The sequence below is a fragment of the Manacus vitellinus genome, unplaced genomic scaffold, assembly GCF_001715985.3.
Source record: "Manacus vitellinus isolate BGI_N305 unplaced genomic scaffold, ASM171598v3 scaffold_90_pilon, whole genome shotgun sequence".
In the NCBI taxonomy this organism is placed as follows: Eukaryota; Metazoa; Chordata; class Aves; order Passeriformes; family Pipridae; genus Manacus; species Manacus vitellinus.
In genome coordinates, this window is record NW_021940867.1 from 171,424 (window position 1) to 189,286 (window position 17,863).

At 45.3% G+C, this 17,863-nt stretch overlaps 1 protein-coding gene across 1 annotated transcript in view; it reads right to left on the minus strand.

Annotated features, from left to right (window-relative positions):
• CCND2 (cyclin D2) overlaps window positions 1-17,863 on the minus strand; it is a 30,945-nt gene that overhangs the window by 11,958 nt on the left and 1,124 nt on the right. The window contains exons 2-3 of the mRNA XM_029965197.1: window positions 15,670-15,829; window positions 4,512-4,642 (exon numbers count right to left, since the gene is read on the minus strand). Coding sequence (XP_029821057.1) covers window positions 4,512-4,642; window positions 15,670-15,829 — 291 coding nt within the window. The remainder of the gene's footprint in view (window positions 1-4,511; window positions 4,643-15,669; window positions 15,830-17,863) is intronic.

Below are 17,863 nucleotides of genomic sequence, written 5' to 3' on the forward strand. Positions count from 1 at the left end.
TGCCTTGTTCTCACTGACTTAAGCCTACAAAATTCTGGTCCAAGGTGAAGATTTTCATCTATCTACCTCTGTAGTGGTTTCTCCAGCTCCTCAGAGACCTTATTGTATTTCTCCTCTGGGAGGAGATCTGGGGGCCCAGACCAAATTCCCTGCAAGCAGAAACCAGGCCAGGGCACACCTGCCCTGGACATGATTTATAGGAACACTCCCAGGCATGCCCAGGGAGACAGCTCCCAGACCCAAGGCTAGCAAGCTGACACACTGAACTGACAGATGGCTGCTCATCCAGGAAGTGAAAGAATGGATTTACCCAACACAGGTCTGTGGCAAAGCAGAATACTGACTGCAAGGCCTTAAAATGTGCCCTGCCCACTCAGCTATCCTTCCTCACATCTCATACTTGTGCTCAGCAGGGATGCTGGTATCCTCCTCCGAAGCATGGAGCTCCACCAGGGACAGGATACTGCTCCCACTGGAGTGCTGGTCTGGGATGCTGTGGAAATTCCTGACTTCCTGAGTTGTTTGTTTTTCCATTGCAATGACCCACCAAGAGATGCACAGGGAGCTCCACGGTTTCCTGTGAGTAGGTCTCTTAACTCTTTGCCCACCAGCCTCTCCTCTGCAAGCAACAGCAAAGGGAATGTTCCCACCCCCTGGCAGGAGAACAGAATGGAACATGCAATCCCCATCCTGCAGAGCTGTGTGAAGTCAGAATCACATAAACACAGAATGGTTTGGATTGGGAGGGACCTTAAAGATCACCCGGTTCCAACTCCCTGCCGTGGGCAGGGACACCTTCCACTATCCCAGGTTGCTCAGAGCCCCATCCATCCTGGCCTTGGACACTTCCAGGGATGAGGCATCCACAGCTTCTCTGGGTAATCTGTGCCAGGCCCTCACCATCCCCACATGGAAGAATTTCTTCCATATAGCTAAACTAAATTTCCCTTGTTTCAGTCTGAAACCACTCCCCCTTGTCCTGTCACTACAATTCCTGAGGTAAAGTCCCTCCCTGGCTTCCCCTGAGGCCCCTTCAGATACTGGAAGGTGCTGTGAGGCCTCCACACAACCTTCTCCAGGCTGAACATCCCCAACTTTCTCAGCCTGGCTTCATAGGGGAGGTGCTCCAATCCCCTTATCAACTTCATAGCCTCCTCTGGACTTGCTCCAACAGTTCCATGTCCTTATGTTGAGGACAACCTACAGGTGTCCGGGTAGGGTCTCATGGGGGCAGAGTAGAGGGGGCAAATCACTCCCTAAGTTATGTGGGAGTAGCTCTCAATGACTCTTTGGGACAATAACAACCACAAAAGGCAACTCAAATACACCATGCAGAGCTACTTTCACTACCCCTAAGGCTACTGAGCTTCTCAGCTCCCTGGTGTTTATTTTGGTAGGGGGAAGGAGTAATGAAACCAAGGTTTGCATGGCCCTGTTGTCACTGTTTCTCCAGGCTGTGATTTACCCTTTGCCAAACAGCCCAGGGCACTGATTGATCAGAAATAACTGTTATCTTTAGAATGACACTGACAGGATGCTTTGTAAAATCCTGTCTAAAGTCTGGAGTGCTGCTTTGGATTCCTACAAGGATATCCAACACCAATGTGTCTCAAACAACCAACGTGTTGGTTGCTTGCTTACCCGACAGCTGGGCTCTAAATTACATGTTGTTTATTAATAACATATTTTTTGGTCTAATTCTTGATGAAACATACATTAAAAACATTCATTTTAGCACTAAATGTCAAACTCTAGTGCAATTACAATCTAGAGTAACTCCATTGATTTCAGCCTCCTGGTTTATGCAGCTATTTCCCAGCAAATAGACTGCACCCTTAAATTATCATTATAAACCAAAGTTCAGAAGAGCTCACTGCAGTTAAGCTGCATCAGGGTTTCATTATCACTCTCTCTTTTCATATGCTTGGAGCTTTGAAGCTGAAATTTTTCATAGAATCATACAATTATGATTCTAAGAAAAATTTCATGCTTCACCTCGGACGGTGACATCTTTTGAAAAGCCAGTAGGAAAGTCCTATCATCTGTTCCCATGCTAAGCAATCACACACTCCAAAGCCAAAAAGGATCAGAAGGCCCCAGCACCATCTGGCTTGGGAAGGACCCTCCCCCAGCCTCCTGATGGTTCCTGTGCCACGAGGCACAGGGGGGCAAGAAGTTTTTGCTCTGTAGAACTGTAATTTCTGTGAGTTCCCCTGCTTTTCTACCATGTGATGCTCCTGAAGGCCAGGAACTCTCACTTCCCCCTCTTCCCTAACCTCCCCATTGAAAACAAAATCATTCACACAGTGACAAGGAATTAATTGTGTCACTGCAAGAACAGCTCTCAGGCATCAGAAATTAGGAAGTGAGAGAACTGAATCTGTTCATTCAACTTTAATTAAGTCCTAGTGTAAAATATATTACAATAGTCTTTACTCTTTATTAACACAGCCTTGGGCTAACTCTTACACAATCTAGCCAGTACATTTTTTTCCAACAATACATTTTACACATGAGGCTGGTATTACTACCTATTGCTAAGACTGCCCCTGAAACCATGTTTTCAGTTGTTTCTTTCTCTCTCAAGTGTTAACATGTGGGATGAAAGTTTCCAGTCCTGGGCCCTTTTGCATTTTTCCAAAGCAGAAGTCACGAAGGAAATTTCTACCAAAATATTTCTCCCAAATCCAAATAGCTGGCTAATGAAAAATACATTGTTTTGTCCAAGTTAAAAATTTTGGTCACCTTTGGTTGGACTGAGACTTCAAAGCTTGCAGGGAGTTAAGGCCACAACAATGGAAACACCTCGGAAAAAAATGACAGCACCTCCAGCTTCTGCAGAGACTTCTATTTCTTAGCAATTAAATTATCCAGAAGCTCCTTTTATCCCAAGTGTGCTCTGATTTGGGGACTGAAACTCTCCTCCATTGTCTGTGCTGCTGGGGGCTGACCCCAGGAGCAAAGGGAAGGAAGTTTGTCTCTACCCAGTGCCAACAGATATTTGGAAAGGAGATGAGACCAGTAAAACATTCAGAGTTCTTTGTTATTTGGGAAGAGTGTCTTTTTGTTTTTATCCGAAGGAACATAGTCTCAGTTGGAAAGATTTTCAACAGGATGACAAAAAGCAAATTTCTGACAAAAAAAATCTGCTAAATTTAAAAGGTGTAAAGAAGTTTTCAATTAAAAAAAAGCCCATTTTGTTTTCTTCTAATCATTTAAGAACTACTGAGCTATTGTGGTAGGTATTTGCTTTCAAACTGAAACAATCTGGGTAAAAGAATTCAACACAGGAGATAAAAGTTTGTCCAATCTGCAAGATGCTGCAAAAGGGTCTTACACCCAATTCTCTCAGCCTTTCCACACAGCAGAGGTGCTCCATCCCTCTGACCATCTTGGTGGCTTCTTCTGCACTCGCTCCAAAAACATCAATGTCCTTCCTGTTAGAGCGAGTCCAGAGGAAGGACACCAAGATGATCAGAGGGATGGAGCTGTGAGGAAAAGCTGAGAGAGTTGGGATTGCTCAGCCTGGAGAAGAGAAGCTTTGGGGAGACCTAACTGTGGCCTTCCAGGACCTGAAGAGAGTCCACAAGGAAGATGGAAAGAGACTTATTTCCAAGGGCCTGGAGTGACAGGACAAGGGGCAATGGCTTCAAACTGACAGAGAGGAGGTTCAGATTGGATATTAGGAAGGAATTCTTCCCTGTGAGGCTGGGGAGGCCCTGGCACAGGTTGCCCAGAGAAGCTGTGGCTGCCCCATCCCTGGAAGTGTTGAAGGCCAGGTTGGATGGGGCTCTGAGCAACCTGGGCTAGTGGAAGGTGTCCCTGCCCATGGCAGGGAGTTGGAACTGGATGATATTTAAGGTCCCTTCCAACACAGGTCATTCCATGATTCTATGATTTGCACTCTAAGCATTCAGAATTAGAAATGTCCCTTTTCCTGTGCAAATCCAGTTCCAATCAAAAGACATGAGAAGCCACAGAACTGCACTTGAAAATTAGGATCGTATCGAAAATCTGATCATAAGAAAAAAAAGACTTACTGAAATCCTCACCTTTTTCGGTAAACTAGACTACTTATTCACTTCCTTCAAGCCAACTATTTTTAGATGATACCTCAACGAGGGCCAGAAGAGCAGTTTTCAAGGCTGCAAACTGAGGACCAACACCACCACAAGACCTCCTGGTTTACTTTATACCCCCAGGGAATGCTGCCTGCCTGCTCGCCCCATCGCTCAGGGTACCCAAGGGGGCTTTAGTGCTGGACCACCAGCCAGGGCAGGAAGAACAGCCTCTCCCCACCAAGCTGCTGAACCAGTAAGGGTGAATAAAAATTGATCCCTGGAGTCCACGGAGCTTTAGAGATTCAAAAGCTGGTTCCATGTCTGCAAGTCAGTTCGGAAGCATCACTCTGCCTTGCTCCACTGAGTTTTCAGGATCAGGACAGGTTTCATGGTCTGGTGCTCCACTGTGCCCTGAGAAGTGAAAGGAGGAAAGGAATGTGGGACACTCACCACATCTGTGTTTGTGATCTTGGCCAGGAGGTCCGTGAGGCTGTCCCCATCATCGAGCTGAAGGCCACAGATGGCTGCTCCCACACTTCCAGTTGCTATCATTGATGGTGGGTACATGGCAAAGTTAAAATCTGCAAGAACAGATCTGGGAATTAGTCCAAGCCCAGACCAAGAAAAGCTGCAAAACATCAGAGGCAAGCAACATAAAAAAAACCACACCCAGGAATAAAACCCGGGGAAGGAGAAGAAAGGGAAAAGTGCCACTCTTTTTGGTCCCGTGGAGCTCATTAGTCACACTGCTCATCACAAGCAGTCAAAGGAGGGGGAACAGACCTGCAAATTAAAATGGAAATGCAGTTCAGTCTTTTATTCTCACTGATGCATAAAGTAAACCTGGACAATTTTTAATAGTCTTTCCTTAGTTTTAAAGAAAAGGAAAGAGAAGAAGGAGGCTTTCTGTAATTTATGTCAGAAATTTGGGTCTTGGTCACATTAGACCTCTCTGTATAACTGGAAAACTAACTGGAATAAGGTATCACAAAGGACCAAAATGAGATTTTTAATCACGTCAATTTTTAAAGACTTAATTAATTCGAGCATTTAAAGACCTGCCCGGGAAAGAGATTTTAATTAACAGTTCATCTTTACTACCTTAGCAATTAGGAAGTGAGAACACTTAAAGCCCATAGCTACGTAATCAAAGGAAAAAAAAAAAGATCCCATTTGTCATTAGTATTATTTCTTAATAAACAAGTTGAAAATACATTTCAGAACTTCCTCTCACCCATCTGTGAAATCAGAAGAGAAAATCACATAAAATCCTGTGGTCTTTATATAACAATTTTATGGTTTAGGATGCTGCCATAGGACCTGGTTTATCAGCATGCCTTACTAAAGGCCATTTTCAGATCTTCTACATCACTGACATATTCCTAAAATTAAACTTGATTTTCAAGTTCTTTGGCTCAACAATAACTCATTAACAAACCTTCCTCTACTAGTTTTCAGATGGGGAGACTGGAGGCGAATGCAGAGTAAAGCAAAGCAATACTTAATATGAAATAAACCACCAGCAATCTATTCAGTCTATAGAAACAGACTGTTCCAGAAAACTGCCCAACTGCAGATCCCAAATCTTCTCTGTGCATCCAGCACAAATTCTGTAACCCTGTTGATGCCTCAGTAACCACTCAAGTTTTAGACACACGGAGAGTTGTCCTCGGCCTCCTAGACTCAGAGCTGGCAGATACCTCAAGAGCTGTGGAGACAGCATGTTCTCCTCTGGGCTGGAATATGTCCCTGGGATTGAAGTATTCCAGTAAGAATGGGACTTGGGTCACAGCATTCATTCAGATGGACTGGAACAGGATGGAGAAGTTAGAAGTATGGAGAAAAGGAGGAGTTGAAACCCTGACATGAATTTATCTGTCTCACAAAGTCGCCAGGAGGTGGCCACCAGCAAGCCCACCACTGCACGTGGCTTCCTACCAGGGGAGCTCAGCAGCCATCACACTCTGACAAACACTTCAAAAGAAACAAATTCCCACAGACTGAAGCAAGGAATATAGACTGCCATTATTCTAAAAGTAATAATTATGCACTATTATCATAGTAAGAACCCACTGTACCCATGAAAGCTGATTCTTGGAAATGAAATTATATTGGCCCCACTGATGAGAGAGTCAACAGGAGAGCCTTGACTCCTCAGTGCAGGACACAGCCCTGAGGATGCTGATCTCAGCAAGGTAATGGGAATTGCAATTCCATGATTGCACTTTCCCCCAGTCACTCATGGTGCCCCTCGGGGCTCAGTGTTGGAGCCATTTCTCTTTGATATCTTTACCAATGACTTGGACGAGGGGATTGAGTGCTCAGTAAGTTTGTGGATCACACCAAGTCAGGTGGGAATGCTGATCTGCTGGAGGGCAGGAAGGCTCTGCAGAGGGATCTGGACAGGCTGGGGCTCAGACCAACAGCATGAGGTTCAACAAGACCCAGTGCTGGGTCCTGCCCTTGGGTCACAACAACCCCCTGCAGCTCCAGGCTGGGGCAGAGGGGCTGGAAAGTGCCCAGTGGGAAAGGCCCTGGGGGTGCTGGTGACAGCAGCTGGACATGAGCCCAGGTTGCCAGGTGTGCCCAGGGGGGCAAGAGGCCAATGGCACCTGGCTTGGATCAGCAATAGTGTGGCAGCAGGAACAGGGCAGGGATTGTCCCCCTGTGCTGGGCACTGGTGAGGCCACACCTCAAATCCTGTGTCCAGTTCTGGGCCCCTCACTACAAGGACACTGAAGGGCTGGAGCATGTCCAAGGAAGGGCAACAGATCTGGGGAAAGCTTGGGAGCACAGGTTTTATGAGGGGTGGCCAAAGGAGTTGAGGGTGTTTACCCTGAAGAAAAGGAGGCTCAGGGAAGACCTTATTCCTCTCTACAACTACCTGAAAGGAAGCTGAAGCCAAGTGGGGGCTGGGCTCTTCTCCCACGGAACAAGGGACCGGACAAGAGGAAATGGCCTCTGGTTGCACCAAGAGAAGTTTGGATATTAGGAAAAATTCCTTCAGGATGGTCAGGCATTGGAACGGGCTCCCCAGGGAAGTGGTGGAGTCACAATCCCTGGAAGTCTTCAAAAATGTGTGGATGTGGCACTTGGGGATATGATTTAGTGGTGAACATGGGGGTGCTGGGTCAGTGGTTGGACTCAATGATCTGAGAGGTCTTTTCCAACCTTAATGATTCTGTGATCAAAACTGTTTTCACATTTACCTCATGTGGATTTATACAAACCAGAATAAACCAGTTTACGGAAGTCCAACAAGAAGAGCAGGAGTGCTTAAAGGACTCTGATAACAATAACAAGAGGTTTTTATAAAGGCTGCAAGTGTTTATGTGCCTGAGTGAACTGTCCAGTGTCCTCCTGATCCACAGAGCAAATAACAAAAACCTGTAAAACTTAAGAATGATCTATGGAGCACACCTCGCATCCCCAAAATCCGCTCTGATCTACACTGAGTGGTTCCTCAGCAATCCCACTAATCTCTTCAGAAAAGGGATAAATTAAAACAGACTACATGTACATGAGTCTGTTTTCTTCTAGCACACGCTGTATTGCCTGGGGATTGCAAATCCCATGTGCTATTATTGGTGTGAACAAGGCTTCACTTGGCCAATGTGGCCCTAAGTTGGGAAGCAACTGCTGTGTTTGATCTTTGGGCTTTACCAAACTGTCTCTTAGTTATACAGGTAGTAATGGACTGTCCATGATTTACCCCTCTTCGTCTCGAGTTTCAGGAAAGTTGTAGAAAGATGATGAGAAACCTCTCAAACTCTGACAGTGTTTTCACAGTCTCTACTGAAGCTATGATGTAGTGGGTGAGAACTAAAACCCACCCTGTGCCACCCCTCCTTTGAGCCAGCAGCAGGCAGAAATGGACTCACTCAGAGGCTGGGATGGACCCACACCCTCATTTGTAGTCACCAAGGAGCAGCTTCACCCAGATCTGAGCGCCTGGTGGGGAAATCCAAGCAGGAAGCTCCCATGTCCTGCACTCAGTGCTCACCACCAGGCTCAGCAGAGGACACAGGTCCAGCCTGCCCTCTGAACTCCCCCACCTCCTAAGGGCTTGCCCCAAGACCTCCACGTTATCCCGACAGTGGTGTTCCCGTGGTTGATTTTACATCTACTCCCAGAAACTGTCTTCCTAGGAAGCTGAATAAAGAGGCACAGTGTCCCTGCCAACTAGCACTGCTGTAGGTCTGCTTCCACGTGGGGTCACATGCGAACATTTCTATGCCCAATAACCTTGTTAGTTCCCTTAATGTCATTCATAATGCAAATGAGACAGCGAGCAAATGGCCAGAGGCCCAGAGTGACTAAAGCTCAGCATCCAGAAAGTCTTACATCGCCTCTAGCTCTAAACTAACTTCCCTCCATAACAAGCACCATAAACTTGGCTATCAAAGCTACACATGCCCAGTCTTTGTTGTACAACAGGCAGCGATTTGTATCACTGGCTTCTATTTTTAGCATATTAATTAACTACTGCAACTGGTGAGGCAAGTGTCTCCAACTGGAGAGTGTGGCACCATTGTCTGGAGTCATCACCTCATCTTGAGCTATTGAAAATCATGGCAGTGACCCTCCTGCTGATATGAATTTAACCTGACATGCCCACAAAGGAATGGGGGGTGGTGCACCAATTTTGTGCACATGGTTCTCCACATCACCCTGGACCCTATTAGTGTGGAAAGAGCTCACTGAAAGAAAAGGAGCCACATTGTGCTGGGCCACCTAGAGGGTTGAATAGAAAAGGCTGAGGAAAAGAGCAGGCAGCAGAATAAAGGCCATAATTAACATATTTCCATATTCAAGCAAAGCAATAACTACGTGAAGTGTTTGTCAAGGTGCAGTGAAAGCATAAATATTAAGTACCGTATCTGAGGGGATGCAGAACCGCCCTCAGAGTCTCTTAGATTCCACTGAGAAATTCAAAACAAGCTTTTTACATGCTATTTTCAATTACAAACCTCTATCTCCACATCCCCCATGGCAACAAGCCAAGGCCTGCCATCCTCACTCGGTTTTCACCCAGGTAAAACTCTCCCTCCCAGATCTAAGTAAAAAATTTGCCCTGAGATTTTAAAAAAAAAAATAAAAAAATAAATAAAAGGTGGAGACAGAGGACCTAAACATGTAAAACTGAAACTTCAAATGACTTCAAATTCTTGTTATGGATGATGAACCCTGAACTACAGATGAAATTTTATCCAAAGCACTTCTTCCTGAACACCTGAAGCAAGGCTGTGGGCTAAATCCTTCTTTCAGATCTTGGTTATTGGGCATCCAGAGCCTGCATCAAAGGCATGGCTCTGATTCTAACTTCGCTGTGATTTATAGGTTTATAGGTTGGACTCGATGGTCTCAGAGGTCTTTTCCAACCTAACTGATTCTGTGATTATGCCATTCCATGGGAAAGTACAAAAGAGTCTTGTTATAAGTTCAAGGAGTGTTGTCACAACGCGTAGTGTACAAGAATCTGAGCACACGAACACTTCAAGGGAAGACACTGGCTTTTTAGAAGGCAGGACTTGCTTTACTTTCTATTCCCAGCCAATAAACACAAGACACCATCCCATTCCCATTTCAGTATCATGTGTTTCCTAAAGGACCTTAAAAACAAGTGACTAAATATCCAGGCTAAATGCTCTTGGTGTGTCAAAGCCAGGTGGGGAACTCTTCTTACAAAGACCCTGGTTGCTGCTCTGGCTGCTGGTCGTTTTTTTGAGCAGCTGGTTTTCATCTCTATGGCTTGATAGAGGTTTATTTTCAGAGTTGCAACTACAGAATTGGAAACTGCTGTCTTAGGGAAGGTAAGGGGAAAAAAAAGACAGGAAAAAAGGGTATGTTACCTCCATCAGGAGAACAAGTATTTATATACTTGACTTTTTAAAACAATCTAAAGATAATGGTCACAACCAGCCTCAAACCTCCCCCAACCAATGACTGTACTATGAAGACAAGCATGGATCTATATTTAACCATCTAAGCTTATAAGGAAAGGTATAAGGGAAACAGTGGTAGTAGTGAATTTAATTCTTGCCTGTTTTGATCCAAATGCACTTCCAGCATTCCAGCCTATGTAATATGCACAGTCACCACAATATGCTCAGTAACTGATTGTAAATACTACTCCTGAACAACTCTTCGCACTGGTTATTATTTTCCCTTATTCTACACCTTCCTTAGGAAAGCCCAACCAAGGATCAGGATGATGTTAGTGCTCAAAGCACCCAAAGGTCAGACCTGCAGCTGGTAGGAAAGAGGGTAACTTATCTGGCAGCTCTGAAATAATGCCAGCTTGTCTCAGCACAGGCTCTCTTGCTTCATTTCCTTCTACCTCATCTTCCCAGACTTGACTGGTCATGAAACATTGCCCAGGCCCTGATTACCTGTTGATGGCAATTCCTTGATTCTTGTGGCTCCATTTGTCTGGAAGGCTCAATATACTGATAGGAGCTGCCCCTCCCTGGAACAAGCAAGAGCCTTCTTTTGTACAGCAATAAATTCATCTGGATTATTCTTCCCTCTGCCATGCAAGAAGTATTTGTGCAAACACTGCCCCTTTGCAACATGCATTTCATTTTCAAAGAGATTAATTCACACAATGAAGCCTCTGCAGACTTCTTTCTTTCCCTCTGCAAAGAACATGTCCCAGATAAAACTCGTATCACACTTTCAGGGACAGAGCCTGGTAGCTTACACTGGATGAGAAGGTGATGCACAGAAGGCTTGCCCAGCAGGAGTCCTGAGGACCAAACACGCCTCTTTGTGTTACAAAGCATTCTGTGTGGTTACACTCCAGATCACTGCTAGGGTTGTGGGCCTCATCTTGCAGTCTTTGCTCAGACAACACTCCCACTGACTTTCACAGAACTTCTGTGAAGGACACAGGATTTGGCCCAGAAGTTAAAGAAAAGGCTTCTCAGCTTTCAAGTGCAGATGATTAATGTCCCAGAGACAGTGGGCAGAGGTTTGGCACACTGTACAAAACTGACTTAAAGCTGAAATTTTCCTACTCTTTCTTAGAGCCTTCACTGACACAGGCTCTGAAAGCCACTGGTCTGAGGTGCTGCACTGCAGCCATGATGAGAACATCCCACTCGCTGTAGGATTCAGAGAACAGACCATGCAAAGGGCTCAGTCCAGGGTTTTACACAAGTTGCCTTCTGTCCCTGCAAGTCTGCAGAGATTTTTCCTTCCAAGTTTTGCACTCCACTCAACTAAAACCCTGCAAAGCTCCTCACTGAGATGAGTCTCTCCATTACAGCTCGTGTTCAGAAACAGGCAGTTCTTCTTCTTGAAAGTCTGACATGCACAGGCTGTCCTTCCCCAAAACACATCAGCCCCTGCCAGGCCCTCACACAGAAAGGGGTATACTGCACCAAACCAGTGGCATGTGCAGCCTCCAAGAAGACAGTGGAACACCAGGAAGCAGCTGTGCATCTGTGACTCTGAACAGGATGAGAGAAGAAGAAATGAAGGGCACTCTGAAATCAAGGAAACAATGTATGGTTCTCTTTCCAGCAGCAGTGTGGCATGTTCCACACACACCCCTGTAACCACTGCCCTCTCCCACTCCTCCAGGAGTGACTCCCTGGCTTGGAGCACAGAACAGGCACACAGTCAACCCCTGAAAAAACATTTCCAAACTGTGGAGTGCTGTGCAAAGAGCCAGACGGGGAATGAAGGGTGCAAGCAACGGACAGATGGAGGTGTGGGCAAAGTGGAAAAGCAACATGTTCCCAGTGAGCAAAAGAAGGACATCTCCATTGGGCTTAAACAGGATCCTCCCATCCTGAAGAATCACAGAATCACAGAATTGTTAGGGTTAGAATGGACCTCTGGAGATCATCCAGTCCAACCCCCTGTCAAGGCAGGGTCATCTGTAGCAGGTGACACAGGAATGTGTCCAGGTGGGGTTGGAATGTCTCCAAAGACTCCACTACCTCCCCAGGCAGCTGTTCCAGTGCTAAGCCACCCTCAGGGTAAAGAAGTTCTTCCTCATGCTGAGGTGGAACTCGTTGTGTTTTAGTTCATGGCCATTGCTCATCTTGTCACTAGCAACTACTGAAGAGAGTCTGACACCATCCTCTTGGCATCCACCTTTGATATATAAAATTCTATGGATTGATCAGCTCCTCTCCCAGTCTTCTCTTGTCTAAATTAAACAGGCTCAGCTCCTGCAGTCTCTCCTTGTAAGAAAGAAGCAGTAGGCATCACTTTTGCCAAGCCATATTGTAAGGACAAAGGCTCCAAATGCAGCCTCTCAATGCCTTTAAATTTCAGAAGCCTCCTGAGGGAGATTTTACCTTGCACAAGGAGCCACCAGTGGGAGGAGAAAACGAATGACAAGGTGACAGACCAGGCTATGCCTGAGCATAATGTCAATCTACACAGTCTTACTGTGCAGTGAGCAAGGTAGCTGGAAGAAAGTTGTCCTTATACACGGGCAATTCCCAGCCAATAGACCAGCTCGCTCCCAATGACAGCTCCCTGTTTGCACAGCCATGGCACTGGCAGCACCACCTGAGCTGGGGGTGGATGCTGCTTACACCCCCTTCTCATGGAGACCATTGCAAGTGCAGGGCAGCAGAAAGAGAAAACTTATTATTCAGGGAACAAGCGTCTGTCTTGCTCAGCAGCCATGTGTTCAGATGGGACCAAGGGCAAAGAGGGATACATTCCAGTTTCGGTCATGCTCATGTGAATCATTAATCACTGCAAGGACTGGGGAGAGGCTGTGGGTTTATATCCAGGCAGCTTGTTTCAGGAACTGGGTTCAAAATAAAGGCAGAGAAAGGGAAAGAATGCCAAAATGATCAAACATGACTGAAAGGAATACACAGAAGAACTGAGTTATCATCTCCTTTTGAGGGAGGTTCACAGGGAAAGGAGAATAGAGATGAGTATCAAAGCGATCCTACACATCCAGCAGAACACCCAGTAACTGTGCATGGTTGCTTCCCTCTCTGTTTGCTGACACAAAGTGTTGCAGGACTGAGATCACAGCCAGCTCTGTACAGGCAAGGAACACACGGGAATTTCGGGTATAATGTTTTTGCTGGGAGATTAAAATGGAGCAGGCAGTGAAGAAGAACTCAGGCTAGAGGAATAAAGTTCAAAATATGCCAGATTTTGCGCGATACACTAAAGAAAAAGTACTTGACAGCAGAGAAAGCTGTGCTGAGATGAATCAGGATTCACTGCTGTGCTCCAGACCAGAGCTGTGAGCCAGGCAGCAAGGTCAGGTCTGGGAACAGTAAAGAGTCAACCACACATGGAGGGAGCAAGGGAAGAGCCAGCCACACGTCAAAGGAGGTCATACTGCTGACAGAACCCAAATGGGGAAATGAAAAACCAGGCTTAACCCAAGCTGGTGGAGAGCAGCAGCTTTGAGGGAGAAAGAGAAAGAACAAACAGAACAGCTGGTGAGAGCTCTGCAACAAACAGGACAAGAAAAGGAAATGACAACTGGATCTGGAAGGAAGTCTGATGAGAAAGGGCTTTTCTTCAAAGAGTGGCAGTGAAAGGGAAATACATTAGTTACAACATTTCTACAATGGAAATGGGGTAGGAGTTTGCTGGTAAACTGAGAATGTGGGAGTGAGGGCTTGGGTAAGACCTCTGCTTTCAAAATGGCAAAGGGTTGGGGATCCTCCTCAAAACCAAATGCCAACACAGTGATCTGTGGAAAATGGGATGAGAAGAAAAGAAAACCTACAGCCAGCACCACAGTGCCCTGACTTTTGGGAAGCTCTGTACACAGAATTATATCTTTCATTTGTAATCTCGATTTGCTGCCTCTTTAAACTCTACATAAAGGACTTCAGTTCGTGCATTGGAGACATATAACATGAGAGGCAGATCACATGGGGGAAACACATGAGATAACTGCATGACTAGGCTTAAGGGATGGAAAATTTGGATCTCAGTGAAAGGACTACTAAAGCATGGAGCTAACTATCAGAGAATTCATAGAGTGGAAAGAAAACATAGACTTTGGAGACTCCTTCACGGCCCCCAGTCTCGCAATGGTTTGGTTTTATGGAAAACCTCATGGGCAAAGGATTATAGACCAGCATTTGAAAAGTTAAAGCATAATGAAATTCTAGGGCACTCAAGAAAATGTCCTCTTGGATAAAAAAATACAAACCAAAACACTATTGTAGGAAGTGAAAGCAACAAAGGAGAGGGAAGACTGGTCTGGTTTGGAAGACCACACGCAGATGTGTTGGAGGTTGATGGCTGATGGTGTTGTGAGGATCCAGAGAAATACCCATGGGAAAGGCAGTGTGAATGAACTATGAGTAAGGGGAGGAGGCAAAGAAAGAAGGTAAAGCTGATTGAACATATTAATGCTAAAGTATAAAGCTGATTAGTCTGAAATGGCTGATAAATTACCAAGAGTGATCCTGCAGAATTTGAGCAATATTTCTAAGGAGCCCTGTGGGCTTTTGTGTGAAAAGGGATCATGGAGCAGAGGGAAAAGGAGGGAAAGCTTGAGCATCATGGTAACCAGAAAATCAATTTCCCTAAGACAGCCTATATACAATTCTCTAAAACTGACCGACAGGGGTAGGAAAAACTGGCCTACATTTTAAAAGCAGTCACTACCTATTAAATACCAAGAAGCAGCAGCAGACATTCAAACCCAAAAGCTGCACCCAGTCTTCCTTTCCTCTGTGCAAACACACAAGTAGAACAGTTACTATCACAAAGGACTAGATAGGTCAAACTACTGAATTCAAACACTGAGCCATACACTACTTGATAATAACTCTGGAAAATACAGCATGCTGTCTATCTGTTCCAGGTCTGGCTTCCAAAAAATGGTCTTACCCTTTGGATGAAAATTCTAAAATTCACTGAGGGGAAAAAAAGCCCACCACCAAAAAAACCAACCGAACAAAAACTGATTTGCACACAGGTATAAATTAAAAAGCCTCTTTTCCACAGAAGCAATGATCCTCATTTAAACCTTCAGAAACCGTATTCAGCCATACGACACAAAGGTAGTGTAATGTTCCACATGAAACACATTTGTTTCACTGCTTTCTTGGGAGTCAAGTTAGAAAAAGAATCCAAATTTTTTTATTTTTTTTTTTTTAAAAGTCATTATGTTCTGAATTGTCATTCCCTATGTTTCAGGGATGTGGTAGTATCACACACATTAAGATACCATTTTTACCTTTTATCTGGACAGAGTCCAGTTAGTGAAAAATTTAAGAACACATTCATGCAATGCATTAGCCCAATATATTTTGGGCTAATGTACTATAACAGCTTCCAGTATTTTGGCTGTCCCACATCCGTCTTTACAAACAATCTTCAAAAAAATCAGTGAATGGGCAGAGAACAGTATGGTCTAACCCAGCCTTACAGACTTCACTGCACAAGCACTGCAGGAGCAGGACTGCAGTTGAACCACAGCTCCCCACTGCAGGAATTCTGGTTTTACACCGTAAATGGGGGCCTGATTCACAACAGTCCCATGGGATTCAGAAGCTGCTCCCACATCGTGTATGGAGGGAGGGGATGATGTACCACCAGTAACAAATCTGCCCTTTCAACTTCACAGCAAGCACCCAGAGCCCCTCAGCCCTACCTGTTGCACAAAGGGCAATGAAGGTCTGCGCATGCTTCCGGATCAAAAGCAACTTGTCTTTAGGGAGAGGCACCTTCCTTAGGATGTGTTCGATGAAATCATGAGGGGTGACGGCTGCAAGGTTCCACTTCAACTTCCCTAGCACCACCAGCTCCCATTCCTGCAGTAGAAGGAAGAGAAGAAAAGCCATAAGCAAAACTGAAAAAATAAACCAACCCTACTTCACTTATTTCTCTGATTATAACTTTATCACTGCTAAATTGGTTTTGCTCAAACCTTTTTTTCCATAGGCCTCTACTGCTTTGAAGTTGTTGACTTTATATTCTTTTTTTCCTTTAAACACCAGAAATGTCAAGCTCTACTGAAAATAATGAGATCTGGCAGCTCCTGCCAAGGTTTTACTTTTTTTTTTTTTTTGCATCCAGTGCTGAATGCCCACCCAGAAAGTTTAGCCTGCAATTAGATATTGCCAAGGTCACTGTGGTCCTTTCCTGGTAACTTCTTTTAAATGGCTATAGTCCTTTCTTTATAGCCATTTAAAGCCCTAGGGATAGCCATGCACAAAAATAACCTAGATATACATTCCTTTTTTTCAAAACTGGGAAGTTAGCTTGACGGCATTCCCTCCCAAAACTGTATTCAAAATGTCCTGCAGATAAATGTGATGGTGCTTAAACTACTTCAAGACAGGCTTTGCAGGAAGGAAATGCAAACAACACAGCCAAGAAGTAGCCTGTGTAAATTATCTGCCAGTAAATCATGCAGGATCCATTCCCACATTCTTTGCACACCCAAAACTCCCAGCAAAATCAAAGGAAAACTTGGGCGTGTATGTAACTACTGGCCATTCCCCACAATGGGATTCCATGTGGAAATGGTGCCCAATCACCAGATCCAGCCCCAGGGTTCAAGCAGGGCTAGACCTAAACTAAAACTAAGTTTATAACACCTTTCAGTGCCCCACAGAGTGAACAAAGCTCAGGCCTCCAACTCGTTTGTTGTCTCATCCACCAGCTATTTGGTGTTCACTAAATTCCTGCGTCCCGAGGACGCACGACCCTGACAGAGCCAGGTGTGGTGGGGGAGCCCCAGCTGAGCTTGTGGAGCTGGCAAGTTGAAAAAGCAGTCCTTTAATTCTGCAGCTGAGGAGACATCAACCAGTGTTACTGAGAAACCATAAACATGGACCCCACGATGCCATTCCTGCAGCCGTTCCCCTGAAGAGATGCCCACTTTACCTTCCCTATGGACATTCCTACTGGATTATGACAGAGCCCTCCACAGCCTGAAAAGTCTCACATCCACATATAAGCAAATGGCCACAAAAACCAGGTGGGGATTTTTTTTCCTTTCTCAACAAAACCTGTAAAACGTTTGAACGTAATGGCCATTACGTAAACTAAAGACTGCTCTTCCCAATATTTCTGATGTGACGTGGAACAGTAAATCTAGAGGACTGACTACAGGGAAGCAATTAAAACACATGCCTAAATCCATGTGTAGGATGCCTAAATCCTACAAAAATGTAGGGACATCATTCTGCATCTTCTCCTATGGGCACCACAGCACTTCCTCTGCCAGTCCATATTACCAAGGGGACAACGCATGTCCATGAGTTTGCAGCCTTGGCAGGGCAAGCCTCTTTACTCTGAGGAAGCATGAGCTTCCAGCCCCCCCCCAGGGGGAATTCCCAGTGATTCAGAGGAGAAATTCTTCCTGGGATTCAGATGGCCATGTGAATCTCTTTAAATTCTCAGTGATTCATAGGAGAAATTCTCCTGGGATTCAGATGAATGGCTACTTGCATCTCTGTGACAGAGCATCCATGTCACCAAGGGGCTCTTGTGCATGCCCAGCGCCCTGTACCACCAGGTAAATGTTAGTTATCCCCTTCAAAAATTATTAGCTATTCCCTTCAATAATTTTCAATAATTTTCTGCTTTCTCTGTGTCTGGGCTGAGCCCTCCATGGAGAATTAGCAGGCACAGGATGGTTTAACAGACACAGGATGGGTCAAGCTGGGAGGTACCACAGTGGGGCATCTGGTCCCACCTCCCTGCTCCAGCAGGGTCATCCCAGAGCACATGGCACAGGATTGCATCCAGAGGGTTCTGGAATATCCCCAGGGAGGGAGATTCTACACCCTCTCTGGGCAATCTGTTCCAGTGCTCAGTCACTGGACAGAAAAGAAGTT